The sequence below is a fragment of the Salvelinus fontinalis genome, chromosome 4 (genome assembly GCF_029448725.1).
Source record: "Salvelinus fontinalis isolate EN_2023a chromosome 4, ASM2944872v1, whole genome shotgun sequence".
Lineage (NCBI taxonomy): Eukaryota > Metazoa > Chordata > Actinopteri > Salmoniformes > Salmonidae > Salvelinus > Salvelinus fontinalis.
In genome coordinates, this window is record NC_074668.1 from 22,449,012 (window position 1) to 22,465,725 (window position 16,714).

The 16,714-nt window shown below is 43.2% G+C and overlaps 1 protein-coding gene across 2 annotated transcripts; it reads left to right on the forward strand.

Moving 5' to 3' along the window:
* Positions 1-16,714, forward strand: LOC129853357 (leucine-rich repeat-containing protein 75B-like). 2 transcript variants are annotated; one of them, XM_055919305.1, is made up of 4 exons: positions 1-623; positions 3,842-3,970; positions 4,821-4,936; positions 14,248-16,714. In XM_055919305.1, the coding sequence occupies exons 1-4, from the start codon at positions 339-341 to the stop codon at positions 14,837-14,839; spliced, it is 1,122 nt and encodes a 373-aa protein (XP_055775280.1). In that variant the 5' UTR covers positions 1-338; the 3' UTR covers positions 14,840-16,714. The 2 variants fall into 2 exon arrangements, with proteins under 2 accessions (XP_055775280.1, XP_055775281.1); XM_055919306.1 differs by having other exon boundaries at positions 4,824-4,936.

The following is a 16,714-nucleotide window of genomic DNA, read 5'->3' on the forward strand; positions in this document are numbered from 1 at the left end:
CTACTGTGCAACACAGCACAAACCTAAACAACAGCGTAAAGGGACAGGCAGGGAATGACAAGAGCATCCACCGCCTGACCAAGCTGGCACACGTAGACCATCAGAGACCAAAACATAAACAGAGCATTCGTCTGTCCTCGTAAATGTGTCATGCGCGCAACAGACAGTCATTAAATATCCGGTAAATCAGGAATATTGTGTTGTTGCTCTCTGTATTGGAGATAAAGACTACAGATAATATATGGGCTATTGAATGAGTAATATTTATATTTCTAGATATTAATGTAGTGCATTTATGCAATTGTAAGATAGGCTACTGTTGATATAAATACTGAAATATGGGTTCTAGATTAAGCAGACAGAGTAGTCTGGACAATGAGAATTTTATGAAAAGGCGTCGCAAGCATCTTGACAGCACAGGAGAAAGCGACAGAGGTGGAAGTCGAGGCGGCGGCGACTTTCTTTTTACAATGATTCTGAAATCAGACAAACTGCCGGGGATGCTGCGAAGGTCCAACCACAGTCCCTACGTGAGGCGAGTGGCGTGGATCCGAGACATACAAAAGCTGCTCCGTGATCGCAGGATAGATCAGGCAACCGACGTGCTCAAACTATTGAGGAAGGTAAGGACACACACACTACAGTATCTACATACATTTAATTTGAATTATTGCACACGAATCAAGCATGATTGCGCACAGTAGGCTGAAGTCGCCTGCATTGATCTGCTGTCATGACAAATACCTGTCATCACTTATGTGCGCTGCTGATCATCATCATGTGTTTGGTCAATCCCATTCTAACAATTCTGATTTTAATATTTCAAACAGATACATTGCCCCATATGTAGCGAGCATAATGTAGACTGTCGTGGATGAGTCAGAATATTACACATTTTGTAGGCGCGCTACATTATTTAACCTCCATTTTAAGTACCTGCCAACACAGTGCCCCAGGTGTTCCTCCTATTGACCCGTTATGGAAGGAGGTGTTTGTAAACTATTAGGCCCGCCCACCACTCTCACTGTCAGCTCTGGCATCTGGTCATTTCCTTGGCACAGCTATAGACCATAGTATGCAGATGCTGCTGCTATTTCAAATAACTATCACAGTTACTATTCACAATATGATATACATAGCATATTGCACAGATTTGTCTGAGTGCATGCACTTTTTCAGATGTTCTAATAATAGCAGAAACAAGATGCCATACCAGTTTAGAGTGACTCTGCCATATATAGAGTGAATCTGGCATATATTCTCATGAATAGGCAATGCTAAGTGCAACAGCAGTGGTGTCACATGAGACTGTGTCACTGTCTGTAGAAGTATTTTTTTATTAACAAAATGTTCCTATTTCACTACATTATCTTGTGCCATTCCACACATGTAATGATAATGTAATATGCTTAGTATTGACATTTGTAGGAAAACCTGAATTTTACCAATTTAATTAAATCCTATTTTGTTTGTGTTTCGTCCTTAAATGTCTGATAATAAGGTTAGTTCATTTGCCACTGCATCTTGCGTTTGATTGAAATTAAGCACAAATGGGGATTCTCAGTTATTAATCAAGTGCAATCAGCATGTGTAAGCCCAGCCCAGACCAATGCCCACACCACGGTCCCCCTAACTCACGTCACAGTCTCCTCTACTGACAGGTCACTGGATGACTATTCTTCTGCTGCCAGACCATTCTCCGTATGGACCTCGGCAGTTATAGCAGGAGAATGAGCAGTTGATGGTTCCAGAAACACAGAAAATCACCCCATTTACATATGGATCAATTCAAGTTCTGCCTCAGCTATACAGGAGATATTTTTATGTAAATTCACATAACGCAAATATAGTAGGTAGCATTGACATAGTATTTGTATATATTTAATTGGACCATCGAATTGGTAATGATTGCTACACAACATGCTTAGTCATGGTTAGTAGCACACTAAGACACAGGAATACATGATGGCTTGAAAATTCCCAAGCAGAAACCATTGTGTCAAGTTTGGATTTTGCTCTATTTATTTGCAATCTACGCATCATGTTTCTAAGGAATGATCAAGATTTCAAAACATGTTATCAGCTGAAAATAGTCCTTTCTATAACAATACCGAGGGTATGACAATAAGACTGTTGATGTGCTCTAACAGTATCTGTGATAGTCCTGTTTTTTAGCTCAAGCGTAAGCCCCTCTCTCTATCAGGCATTGTCCAATCTGTAGTTAATTACGCTGAGGACTTGACAGAGGAGAGCGTAGAAACTCCTTAATCAAGGCAAGGAGATAACCCAGGGTGCCAAAACTGCATGACAGCCACATCACAGGGGACCCTGTTTTGATTGAATACGCCTCACATTATCAGCATTCAGGCTGTTGCAAATGGAGACAGGTCTCAAAAATTACATTCTGGTTTGTAACTTCATTAAAAGAGGTGATCCATCATCCACTGTAGAGTTAATGGGCGTGCTATGTTTAGGTTAGAGTTACTGTAACAACTGAATGAACCTGTACGTGTATAGGCAACTGAGTTCATTATGTTGCATCTGCAGTAAAGTGGTAAAGTCTATTCTTCACAACATCCCATTTAAAAAGACTCCTCATTGCTTCAGACGTGGTGTGGTTACGTCTGTATTGATCATGTTTTAATGCCTCTGAGATTATCAGATGTGGGCCACAAGGAAAAACAAAACAGAAGGGAATTATTTTTAGATCTGTCTTCTCGAATAAAGAGAAGGAGATTCTCGCTCGTTTTGTGTCTCGGTTGTGTTTACTGTTGCTCTTGTTAAAAGGGAAGTCAGTAATGTGTGGCTGCCGGCTTCCCACTCAAACTGTCCTTTGCAATCAAGGCCTTTTGTTGTGTGTGTGTGTGTGTGTGTCTGTCCATCCTCCCTGTCTCTCATATCTCGCTGTATGTGCACGTCCATCTCTACCCCTCACATACACAGGCTAATTAGGCCTTTATAGAACTGAGGCTCATGACAGCTATCTTATTCAGCCTGTGAAAATTGTCCTTTTCTGTTCCATTTCTTCTCTCCTTACTTAATTCTTAATTCACGTCTTAATAGGTGTATGCAAATCTTTTAATCCAGTTGGCTCTGATTTGTAGCTTGTTACGGGCAGCATTATCACTCAAAAGCCTTTAACTTTACCTGTCATGTAGCAACTCTTTCGTGTCAGTCTGCCCTAAAAAAAATTGCCTGCACCATTCATGGATAAGTTGTTTTTAGACTAATGTTTAGAATGTATTGCACAATGGCAGGCCTAAACAAAAGGCTTCATTAAACATCAAAAGAAGAAGCAAATGCTCATCCATCATTGAATGTTTATTGAACTCTCATATACTGCAGGATTTATCAGAAGGACACCAGTTAGTGCTAAAGTTAGAGATACAGGGTGTGCAATACTGTGGTACGCTAAAGCTCTTTGCAACTCCAAATCACTGAGGTGTAGGTGGATATCCCAAAAGAAATGCTTCTGCCTGGAGCAAGGCATATTAAGCACATTACAGTATTCAGGTAGAGCTCTCTTCAGACGAAAGCCTTCGCCCCCTTAAATGAATATTTTTTAACAAAAAACGTGCTTATCTGTGTCCAATCTACAGTAGCATCCCATTATTATCTCTGGAAAGTCTCAATACCCACTTTATACCGTATATTGTTTAATGTCATTAAAACAGATGCGTCGATTTGATCATATATACAATATAGCCTATGATCAGTCGGGTGTGTCTGTGATAATGCTGCTGTCTTTACACAATTAATTGTCTTCATGAAATACAAAAAGCGATAATTGTGGCTTTAAGGCACTTTGAGTTATACTGTCTCTTCTTGTATGATTTGGCAGGATCTGGGCTTGGAAGGCACATCCCTCAATGACATCTTATATAAGAACGCTGCTTTTCTCAACCTGGTGGACCCCATCTCCCATGAGTTGTTGCTCAGCCTGGCTCGTGAGATGCAGTGTCCCAAGAAGGTAAGCTCTCCACAACACTCATCTCATGGCGTCTTGTCTGCTTGGCTTGGAATCAAGCTTCCAGAAATCAAGACGTCAAGAGAACAAGTCATGAATAGAATGAAATGCTGTTACAATACAATCATTATGGGGGAAGGTCTTCCACATTGTCTTGCAACTGCTCCTCCTCAGGGTCTGGCTTTATATTGATTGGTCCTATAATAATGTCTGTGTACTATTACCATACAGACGAACTGGATGTTGTTTACATAAAAATATTGATAAAACAATGATAGAATAATCTCTCAGTTATGCAACATGTACACATGATGGCAAATGATGTTGAAATGGGATGGGGATGCCGAAAGTAACCGACTTTACATTACAGACAATGAAAAGAAATAGCGTCTTTATTTCCTCACCATCCCTCCTGTTTTCCACAGTGTTGCACACAGCCTCTGATTACTTTTACTTTGCTCCAGCAAGACACCTAAATTGTGTTTTGCTCAGGAACAGCTCAAGGCAACAGTCTTAATGTAGCATTCAATAACAGAACCCTGTTCCAGTTGTTTTGAACGGTCTTGAATGACAGAGATTAACAACTGTTTAAGAATAAAGGAACACTGAGCTGAAAATGTCCTTTCATGATCTAAAGCAGTATTTCAATGAAGAATGCTCTGGTAGAATGTTTCTCAAAAATGTAGCGGTTACATAATGTACTGTATTTTGCTTAAACTTGCTGTGTTTTGCTTATATTGTATGTGGTCTCAAAGAGTGACAACCATATTTGGAACTAAACTAAAAACAGGCTATTCTTTTGTTGTTGTACTTGAGTTTTCCTTCTGTATTTTGGGTGATTTATCTACCCCAGAAGGATGCTGACACCATCAAGTCGTCAGATAAGATTTGCAGACAGCTGATCTACCACCTGACCCCTCACTCCAAGTGGCTCAGACAGAGCATGTCCAGACGGAAGTCCCAGGCCTGGTAAGCCCCTCCATCTAGCCATAAGTCTTTCACACATAGAGCCACTGCTCCATGAACCCTGACTCCCCAAACTGCCCAAATTTTAATACCGCCATTTGAAATGGTGCCAGTGCCACACCCAGACCTCTGACCACCACCCTAGACATCATCTAAGTGGGTTTTGAGTGGGTTTGGCTGATATTCACTAGGGCTGGGACACAGCGGCCTCTGGACTGGCAGGGCAGGACCACAGATGCAACCAGAAGTGTCAGTCATTCCTCTGTGTGGTGCTGTTGTCACCACAGCAATGGATTGTGCAATGGTTTCAGTCCTCTTTGACTCAGAACAGGCTATCTCCATACAGACTACAAAAGTGGCCAGTTTGGTTGAGAAGAAATAGAGAGGTTGTATAAAAATAAAATCCATTGGCACCTTAGATGAAAACAGGTTATTTATATCAACCAGTTTTCTTGTCATCATACTGCATTCATGTGCAAATAATTAATATGGAAATAGGTGGCAAATGAATTGACAAGTTCTTCTGTATCTAGGTATTTAGTAATTCTATACACGAAAAAAGCAGGATATGATTACGCTTGTTCCAGTAATTGCTCATTTAAATTTTTTACAGATGGATAGACAGTGGAAACAATCAATTTTCTAAATGAATAGAAAATAAGCAGAAGAGAACACGATCTGATGAGTCGTTCTCATTGTGCTTCAGTCTGAGGTAACAGCACAAAAAGACAGAGAATAATGAGTAAGTATCAAAAGGATAGTAACATAAGGATCAAGTGAAACAAGGCATTGATTCCAATATCTCCTTGTCTTGCTGCTCAACTAATGTACAGTTAAACTCAAGCAAGGCTTTGATGCGCCTGCAGACATTGATGTCCCCCTGATTTAGGAGAGACATTAGATTATGTTGAGACTGACTCACTGACAGAATCTTAGTGTGTGAGGACGTGTTCCCATGTTGAACCTGTAGATGAGGTGGTTATTTTCACTGAGTCATTCAGCTGGCTCCATAAAACCTGCAGAGAGCGACTGTCTCACACAGTCTGAGGCAAACAGCAGGACAAACATTAGTCATCACCTCCCATTGCTTGTTATGTTCAGCTCTAGGGAAACTACACTCACCCGTATTCAACACTCAAATGGCACTTTCTAAGGGGTTCCCCTATTCAAAGTTAGTTGAGTTGTAGCAAATCACAAAAGAAGGGATTTCTGTTTCTGCTAAAATATTCTTGAACCTAGATGTTATCTGTCGAGCTCATTTTACTTGAGTAGAACTTTTTACATTTCTCACTACTATACCGGACTGCAATTCTTCCTTGCTGATTCAATTGTGATAGGAGTTACTGCACAAGCAGTCTCAAATCGAATGCTATGCAATGCACACAGATAGGCAGCTATACCACCCTGCTAAACAAATGCATAATAACTACCAACTATAAAGTCTCATCACAATACATCTAGCTGCTATAGCTACATCCACAGATCTTTCATGGCATATTCTGTTGAAAACTAGGTTTTTCTCTCCTGGCTAATTTGCAAATTCCTCGTCATAGATTTAGACATACTCTTTATTTATCATATATGCATTGTCACTTTAACTATACATTCATGTACTGTACATACTACCTCAATTGGCCCAACCAACCAGTGTCCCGCCACCCACCACCCGCCAACCCCTCTTTTACGCTACCGCTACTGTTCATCATATATGCATAGTCACTTTAACCATATCCACATGTAAATACTACCTCAATCAGCCTGACTAACCGGTTTCTGTATGTAGCCTCGCTACTGTATATAGCCTCGCTACTGTTTTTCACTGTCTTTTTACTGTTGTTTTTATTTCTTTACTTACCTATTATTCACCTAATACTTTTTTGCACTATTGGTTAGAGCCTGTAAGTAAGCATTTCACTGTAAGGTCTACCTACACCTGTTGTATTTGGCGCACGAGACAAATAAACGTTGATTTGATTTATTTGTATACTACTGTATATGAGATTAATGAGGATACAGGTTTAGTATATCTGAGGCACATCATAACATGGCAGGTCAATCCACAGGGGCCCTGTACACACAGGAGACAGCTGAGGATTATGACAATTGGCAACCTTGCATGGCCACTTCCTCTCAGTCTGTCTGTCCCATGTTGAAATGTCAGACCTGCAGCCAGCCTGCCGGAGTGCAGCAGACACCTGGGGTGAAGAGGGGGCAATAAGGGGCGGTAACCTGACTGATCAGTCTGACTCGACATGACATTCTGCTCCTGTCCCTCTACTCTGAGTTTTTCTGTGGCTGTGAAGGGAACTTTTACAATTTAGTCATTTAGCAGATGTTCTTATCCAGAGTGACTTACAGTTAGTGTATTCAAGATAGCTAGGTGGGACAACCACATATCTCAGTCATAATAAGTACCTTTTTCCTCAATGAAGTAGCTATCAGCAAAGTCAGTGCTAGTAGGGGGAAAAGACAGGGGCAAGTGTTAGTTAACGAAAGGCAAGTTGTTTGGGGGCGAGGACGGGTGTGTGGGGGGCGAGGACGGGTGTTGCTGTGGGATTATTTAAGATACTCTTTGAAGATGTAGGGTTTCAGATGTTTTTGGAAACTGTCCTAGAATTGGGGGGGAGCTCGTACAGCAGAGTCCAGGCTGAGCAGGAGCTGCCCTCCCGTAGGGGTGGGAGAGCCCAGAGACCAAAGGTGGCAGAACGGAGTACTCGGGTTGGGGTGTAGGGTTTGAGCAGCGCCTAAAGGTAGGGAGGGGCAGTTCCTTTTGCTTCTCATAGGCAAGTACCATGGTCTTGTAGTGGATGTGAACTTTGACTGGAAGCCAGTGGAGTGTGCAGATGAGCAGGGCTACATGGGAGAACTTGGAAAGGTTGAATACCAGGCGGGGAGCCCAGCCAACAGTGTCTTGCAGTAGTCCAGACAGGAGATGAACAGATGAATAATAGAGAGTAGTGCTTTAAACATTAATGACTTTGCAAAAACAAAATTATGTGAGCTGTGCAGTAGCCCAAGGGAGATATGTAGAGAAAATGGTCTCCTTGAAGAAATGATTCTCAACTATAGTGTATAGCAGGATTACTTTTTCATCGCAATCTGTCTCTGTAGGGGCTCTTCATTTTGACAGTCAATATATTTAGCAGATTAACATGCCCAGGTAATTAAAAACAGTACTTTTGTGTTTTTTCAACAATGAGCCTTCTAATTTACAGTGACCCTCAGACCCTCATAAGAAATTCCTCTGGATTTAATGGCCACAATATTGATTCCTTTAAAAAGGCAGTAAATGAGAGAGAGAGACACTCTTTATTCAAGGACTGAGACGTTTCTTTTCTTGTTCCCAGAGCACAGAAATGATGTGTCTGAGGAGCAGGGAATGCACAGATTAAGTTTATGTTGCTCATCATCACACATTTCTTCCACAGTACATCATATATACACTATACTGTGCAGTATAAAGCCTGGTGTGACTAAATGTCAATACGTTATAGCATCTCTCTATATGAAAAATGCCCTTTTTCCACATTTTGTTAAGGATCGCACACTTTTTTCAATTTTCGCCTAAAATCTAACTGTCTGTATCTCTGGATATGCATATTCTTGATATTCTTCTTGATATTCTTGATACCATTTGAAAGGAAATACTTTGACGTTTTTGGAAATGTGAAATTAATGTAGGAGAATATAACACATTAGATCTGGTAAGAGATAATACAAAGAAAAATACATGTATATTTTTTTTTTGTTCCATCATCTTTGAAATACAAGTGAAAGGCCATAATGTATTATTCCAGCCCGGGTGCAATTTAGATTTTGGCCACTAGATGGCAGCAGTGTATGTGCAAAGTGTTACGCTTTGAACACACCGACAGCTTCGTTGCATTTTGGTAGAATTACATTCTTGCAGCATTGTGTTGCAGAGGTATGGGGCATATGTTCGGTGTGGTGCCTACATTGGATTTATCAAACGTATGCGTCAAACTGTATCCGTAGATGGCTTGACAGAATTGGTAGCAGAAAATGGAAAAAAAAATTGTTGCATACTTATCCAGATGATGATGCGTACTATTTTGCGAAATGATGCTGTCGGTGTGTTCGAAGCGTTAGACTGATTCAATGAACCATTGCGTTTCTGTTCAAAATGTTGTATCAAGACTGCCCAAATGTGCCTAATTGGTTTATTAATACATTTTTGGCCAAGGCAAAAACCTTTCATGTGCACCCCTTTAGGTCCCCAGGACCAGGATTGAGAACCACTGCTGTAGAGGTTTTAAGAGGGATTAGGAGGGTTTTATGGGGGATTAAATTAAAAATAATAAAATTAAAATAAAATTAAAATCTTATCAATCCACTCACAATACCCCATAATGACAAAGCAAAACAGTTTTTTTGAAATTGTTGCAAATGTATTAAAAATAAAAAACAGAAATACTTTATTTACATAAGTATTCAGACCCTTTGCTATGAGACTTGAAATTGAGCTCAGGTGCATCCTGTTTCCATTGATCATCCTTGAGATGTTTCTACAACTTGATTGGAGTCCACCTGTGGTAAATTCAATTGATTGGACATTATTTGGAAAGGCACACCCTATCTATATAAGGTCATACAGTTGACAGTGCATATCAGAGCAAAAACACAAGCCATGAAGTTCGAAGGAATTGTCTGTAGAGCCTCGAGACAGGATTGTGTCGAGACACAGATCTGGGGAAGTGTACCAAAACATTTTTGCAGAATTGACGGTCCCCAAGAACACAGTGGCCTCCATCCTTCTTAATGGAAGAAGTTTGGAACGACTAAGACTCTTCCTAGAGCTGGCCGCCTGGCCAAACTGAGCAATCGGGGGAGAAGGGCCTTGGTCAGGGAGGTGACCAAGAACCCAATGGTCACTCTGACAGAGCTCCACGGTGGTGGCAGCATCATTCTTTGGGGATGTTTTGCAGCGGCAGGGACTGAGAGACTAGTCGGGATCGAGGGAAAGATGAACAGAGCAAAGTACAGAGAGATCCTTGATAAAAACCTGCTCCAGAGCGCTCAGAACCTCAGACTGAGGGGCGAAAGTTCACCTTCCAACAGGACAACGACCCTAAGCACACAGCCAAGACAACGCAGGAGTGGCTTCGGGACAATGTCCTTGAGTGGCCCAGGCAGAGCCCGGACTTGAACCCGATCTAACATTTCTGGAGAGACCTGAAAATAGCTGTGCAGTGATGCTCCCCATCCAACCTGACAGATCTTGAGAGGATCTGCAGAGAAGAATGGGAGAAACTCCCCAAATACAGGTGTGCCAAGCTTGTAGCGTCATACCCAAGAAGGTTCGAGCCTGTAATCACTGCCAAAGGTGCTTCAGCAAAGTACTGAGTAAAGGGTCTGAATACTTATGTAAATATGATATTTCTGTAATTTTTGTATTTTTATACATTTGCAAAATGTTCAAAATAACTTTTTGTTGCTTTATATTTATGGGGTATTGTGTGTAGATTGATGAGGGGAAAAAACAATGCAGTACATTTTAGAATAAGGCTGTAACGCAACAAAATTTAGAAAAAGTCAAGGAGTCTAAATACTTTATGAATGAAGTGTACAATTGCATTGTGTTTGTATGAAGCAGAACAGTGTATTAGATCAATGGGCTCTCTTCCTTATTGCTCAGAATGAGCCATTGCCATGCTATTCCAATTCCTGAAAGTCAGCACTAAAGCAACATCAAGGTCCAATGCCTTTAATACAAATCTAAGCGTCTGTGTACACCAAGATCACACAAATGTCATCTTTCAAAGGGCATGAGGATTTTTCTCTGATAGGCTCATGATGTGAGGTCATGCACTGAAACAGATATCCAGCCATAAGAAAAGGCTTTGCTTATCAGTCACATGTTCAATGTATTCAATTTCCACATCACATCAAATGGAACCCACACCTGTCGTTCACAGAGAAGTAGTTCTATCCACTGAAGCAACACAACTTACATGCTGACCAGACCGGACACATTGCTTGCGCGAGCGTTGCAAAATAAATGTACACATACATGTTATTCAATCATTGCACGCACACTGCTCGCGAGCGTCTGCGTGGCCAGGCGCTGAAATAGAATCTGGGTCTATTTGTGATGCTCAACACGCTGCAAGTTCGTCCTCTCCCATCTTCTCATTGGTTTTTAGTAGAATACACTGCCGTTCAAAAGTTTATTTTTTGTCCATTAAAATAAAATAAAATTGATCAATACAGTGTAGACTTTGTTAATGTTGTAAATGACTATTGTAGCCTGAAACGGCAGATTTTTGGGATTAATTGTCAGAGTAGAGGACCTTATGCATTTCAGGTAAAATAACAACCCAATGTTGTCATGTGTGCTCCCTCTCTAGGTCACCAGGCTGCTCGTTCTGGCGCACACCTGTCACCATCGTTACGCGCATCAGCGCATTATGACACTCACCACTCTCCATCACCTCCTTGATTACCTGCCCTATATATGCCGACTCTTGTTGGTTCCTTCCCCAGGCGTCATTGTTTCTGTGTCATGTCTGTGTGTTGTTCGTGTTTTCTTGTTTTGTATTTATGTGTTTGTATATACGTTTATTTATTAGAACCCTCACTCCCTGAACTTGCTTCCTGACTCTCAGCGCACATCGTTACAGAATGACGCCTCACCAAAGGGAGGCATCAGGTAGTGTTTTTTTGTTGTTTTTGTTTTGGAGGTGATGACAGGTCCGAGTGTCAGAACCGGAGCTACCTGGGAGGCCTCAGCCGGTTTGTCGGATTCCCCTGCCTCAGTGGGTTCGATGGGTTCCCCTGCCTCAGCTGGCTCGACGGGTTTCCATACCTCAGCTGGCTCGACGGGTTTCCATACCTCAGCTGGCTCGACGGGTTTCCATACCTCAGCTGGCTCGACGGGTTTCCATACCTCAGCTGGCTCGACGGGTTTCCATACCTCAGCAGGATTGACAGGCTCCCATGCCTCAGCTGGCTTGACAGGCTCCCATGCCTCAGCTGGCTCGACAGGTTCCCATGCCTCAGCTGGCTCGACAGGTTCCCATGCCTCAGCTGGCTTGACAGGCTCCCATGCCTCAGCTGGATCGACAGGTTCCCATGCCTCAGCTGGCTCGACAGGTTCCCATGCCTCAGCTGGCTCGATAGGCTCCCATGCCTCAGCTGGCTCGACGGGTTTCCATACCTCAGCAGGATCGACAGGCTCCCATGCCTCAGCTGGCTTGACATGCTCCCATGCCTCAGCTGGCTCGACAGGTTCCCATGCCTCAGCTGGCTCGACAGGTTCCCATGCCTCAGCTGGCTCGACAGGCTCCCATGCCTCAGCTGGATCGACAGGTTCCCATGCCTCAGCTGGCTCGACAGGTTCCCATGCCTCAGCTGGATCGACAGATTCCCATGCCTCAGCTGGCTCGACAGGCTCCTATGCCTCAGCTGGCTCGACAGGCTCCCATGCCTCAGCTGGATCGACAGGTTCCCATGCCTCAGCTGGCTCGACAGGTTCCCATGCCTCAGCTGGATCGACAGGTTCCCATGCCTCAGCTGGATCGACAGGTTCCCATGCCTCAGCTGGCTCGACAGGTTCCTATGCCTCAGCTGGCTCGACAGGCTCCTATGCCTCAGCGGGCTCGATAGGCTCCCATGCTTCAGCTGGGTGAACAGGTTCCCATGCCTCGACCGAGGCAACCCGGGAGGTCTCACCCGGCTCATCAGGCTCTCACGCCTCAGCTGGTTCGTCAGGTTTCAGCACTTCAGTGGAGACGACCGGTCCGCTCCTGATCCCCGGGATCGTCCCTGTAGTTGGCGTTCTGTGGCTGGAGCCGAATGCACCGGGGAGGGGGTACTGTCACGTATGCTCTCTCTCCGGTGCTCTAGGTCGCCATCATCCCACGCCTCAGCTGGATCGACAGGTTCCCGCGCCTTAGCAGAGGTGACCGGTCCGCTCCTGATCCCCGGTATCGTCATCTTGGTCGGTGTCCTGCGGCTGGAGCCATGTGTCGGGGAGGGTGTACTGTCATGTGTGCTCCCTCTCCGGCCCTAGGTCACCAGGTTGCTCGTTCTGGCGCACACCTGTCACCATCGTTACGCGCATCAGTGCATTATGACACTCACCTGGACTCCACCTCCTTGATTACCTGCCCTATATATGTCACTCCCTTTGTTCCCTTCCCCAGGCGTCATTGTTTCTGTGTCATGTCTGTGCGTTGTTTGTGTTTTCTTGTTTTGTATTATGTTGTGTTTAGTTATTAAAACACTCACACCCTGAACTTGCTTCCCGACTCTCAGCGAGCTCATTAAAAATGATTATATACCAGGACAAATTAGCTAGCTAAATTGCCATAAATGTTTCATGCTTTTTGACCTGTCCCCAAATTAATATAATTGGTTCAGAGTTTGTTTTTATATTTCAACCTGCTTGTCCTGATCGCTTCTGGTGTGGGTGGACATCAACGTGCGCGCGTGATGGCGGACGCACACGCGTGTCTGGTTTGGTCAGCATGTTACGCTATCAAATGCATTTTCTACGCTGGTAAAATCTGTTAATTACATGTTTTCTCTTTTTTATGGCTTACAAAAGTGTTAAATATTTTTATCAATCAAATATTTCTGCCACCCTCTCCTGTTGCCACAATCCCAAATCTATAACTCCTTTTTCTGCCGTTTGTCTGTCTAGATATTTTCTTGTTTCAGTCATTAAAACAGGTTGGTTTGACTTTCAAATGAAGTGTTATATAATCAGATGGTGAGTGTTTTTTGCTCTTGGTAATAAGGAAGTCAATGCTTTTCATTCTCTGAATGAGGAGCTTGGATGTTTCGAATGTTTTGGCCCATCACTGTGTACACTGCTTAATCCTCATGCTGCAGAATCTATATCAGCCTTCCGCTCCAAGCGTGCCCAATCCCCCTCCTTTATACATCACAGGAAGCACAATGTGACACAAGGGCCATGTTCCCAGGTCACACACTTAGATGATACAATTAAGACCAAAATGTCAGTACTCAGCCCCTCTATTTCCCTCATTCATTAAAAAAAGGTGCTATCTAAAACCTAAAAGGGTTCTTCGTCTGTCCCCGTAGGAGAACCCTTTGAACAACCTTTTTTGGTTCCAGGTAGAGCCCTTTGGGTTCCATGTAGAACCATTTCCACAGAGGCTTACACCTGGAACCAAAAATGGTTATCCTATGGGGACAGCCAAAGAACCCTTTTGGAACCCTTTTTTCTAAGAGTGTAAGCTCTGAGATATCTTAACAGAGCTTTTGTACTTTCATATCCAAGAATGTCTCAAATAATGGTCAATATCCAACACTTTTTTTCTTTACAGTCTCAAGACAACCCTGCAGAGAAAAGTATCCACTGACACAGTTGACTTGTCTGGCATACCTCTCTCCAGTCGAGATGTCCGCCACGTGGCCTTCTACCTTCAGAACAGTGGGGATGCAGTGGTGGCTGTGGATATCAGCTTCACTGAGCTCCAAGATGAGAACCTCCGTGTCCTGCTACCCGTCCTGGGGTCTCTGCCCAAACTCAACACCCTGGCCCTCAACGGCAACCGGCTGACCCTGGCCATAGTCAAAGACCTGACTGAGATCCTGAAAGACCCAAAGAAGTTCTCCAGCCTGGCTTGGATTGATCTGGGTAACAACTTGGACATTTTCACCATGCCCCAGCCCCTGTTAGTGGCCCTGCGACGCCGCTGCAGCCTGAAGAGCAGCTTGCCCACCATCTATGAGTACACAGAGGGCCAACCCTACTGCTACCACATGGAGACCTCCATTGAGGAACCCAGCCACTACGAGGAGGAGGAGGAGGCAGGGGAAGAGGAGGGGGAGGAAGATGAAGACGAGCTGGAGCCATGGGCTATAGGGGGGAAAAAGATTTCAAAGGACTTCACCCTACACTACTGTGAGAGGTGATGAGTTGAAGTCCCCCTGGCTCGGTTCAGCTGTGTTTGAAAGGCCTTCCCACCGCTTCAAGTTCCTACCTTTCCCATGTTGCCCTTTAAACCATGAGCCCAGTCACCCATTGTGGCACGAGGGATGTTTAGCACCACACATTCCAGAGACCATCGTTCCAACACAGCCACCAAATAATCTCTCACCATCTATGAGTTAACCCACACAAGACCACTGCAGTAACTGATTATGTTGGTGACTTACTGTGTTGGTGGATGGTGCTCCTGGGAACGAGGTGCGGTTTCATTGGAGGTGGGCTAGAAGAATTTAGGAAAAGGTGCTCTCTCTCTCGCCCTCTTAAAGTAGCAGCTGTGGAGCAAATCCCAAGGACTTCGGATCAGACGGCTTGACGGAGGAGCAGCATTACGCTGGTGGTCTAATGAGCTGCTGTTGGTTTGGAAGCAGTAGGTCCCAACCAGGTTCTCTACCAGGACTGTCACTGAGACTATCCCTGGCAGGCAGGGCCTAGCTCCACATTGTGTGTTCTCTGTTAATCTCTCAACAAAGGCTATGAAACAAGTTCAACAGACTATTCAGCCGACAAACCGTCACGTGATTCTGGCAAAACTGCTAAGTCAAGACTTTTTGCTTCCCCCCCCCTTTCGAAATGGCCACTTGTGAATACCTACGTAGATGTAAATGATGACACAAAACAGGGCTCTGTTGTATTTCCACAGGCTATTTTAGTGCACTGCTGGTGAATAAAGCCATCTTAGAAGACAACAGGTAGGACTCAACAACAGACAGTTGTTTTCACTGATTGTTTGCTGTTGCCAAAACTCTGAGATTCACCACTCTATTTTGCTGTTTTAGTCATTATCATTTTAGAACACATGTGGGATGAATGACAGTACAGCCAAGCCCCAAGGGTGGACCCATTCATCTCGTTGTAGTAAGGAATGTACCAAATGGAATCACATACGGACACCATTTGTGCTAATATGTCGTTATTAACATTTATATGTGCTTATCTGTTTGTTTATTGTGGGAGAAACATGACTGTTACATGTCAGTTGTAGGCTATTACCAGGACTGATAATCCGCGGGGTGGGCTGAGTATAGTGCTGGATAGTGGTGGTCTATGAAATAGCACATAATAGTTAAGTTGGGTTTACCAACTGCAGCTGAGCTCCCTGCTGTATTGCACTTTAAGTAATGTGAGAAATGGATTTGACTTCAGATCCATTTCATTCTCTCATTGATGCATAAAGTTGTTTTTACCAATTCATCCTAATATCAATATTGATTTTTCACAATGATATTTCAGAAGCTGAACCACACTGACACCCTAATATACATAAAGGTCATTCAGCAAACTGCTATTAATGGAGTCAATGCATTAACAATAAATGAATAACTGGATGTAATATACTTGTATCATCTGATTGAATATGTGTGAGGGTGTTTAATGTGTGTTTGCTGTTGTATAATGTCTGATTACTGTTGTAACTGTTTGTATTATTTATCGTAGTTATTTCATTGTGAAAATGAGCTCTCTAACCTCTGCTGGAACAATTAGGGGACACACAAGGGCAAGGTGTTAATGAACTAATGACATACCGCTTGCAACAAATGTTCCCCATTTCACTGACATTAAACGTACACTGAAATGTAGCACAGGAAATTGCTTTTCATGTAAAATATGTGTATGTTTAAAAAATATCAAAGGTGTTGTAATAGTTTTATGGGACTATGATAGGAAAATATTTTGCTCACACTGTATATGTTAGCATTGTGTGTCATTGTTATACTATTTGTCAACTCTGGGTCATTGTATCTGTATGTGGTGCCATACTTAGAATGACATTTTACTGCCAATAAAAACAGTGACTCTAA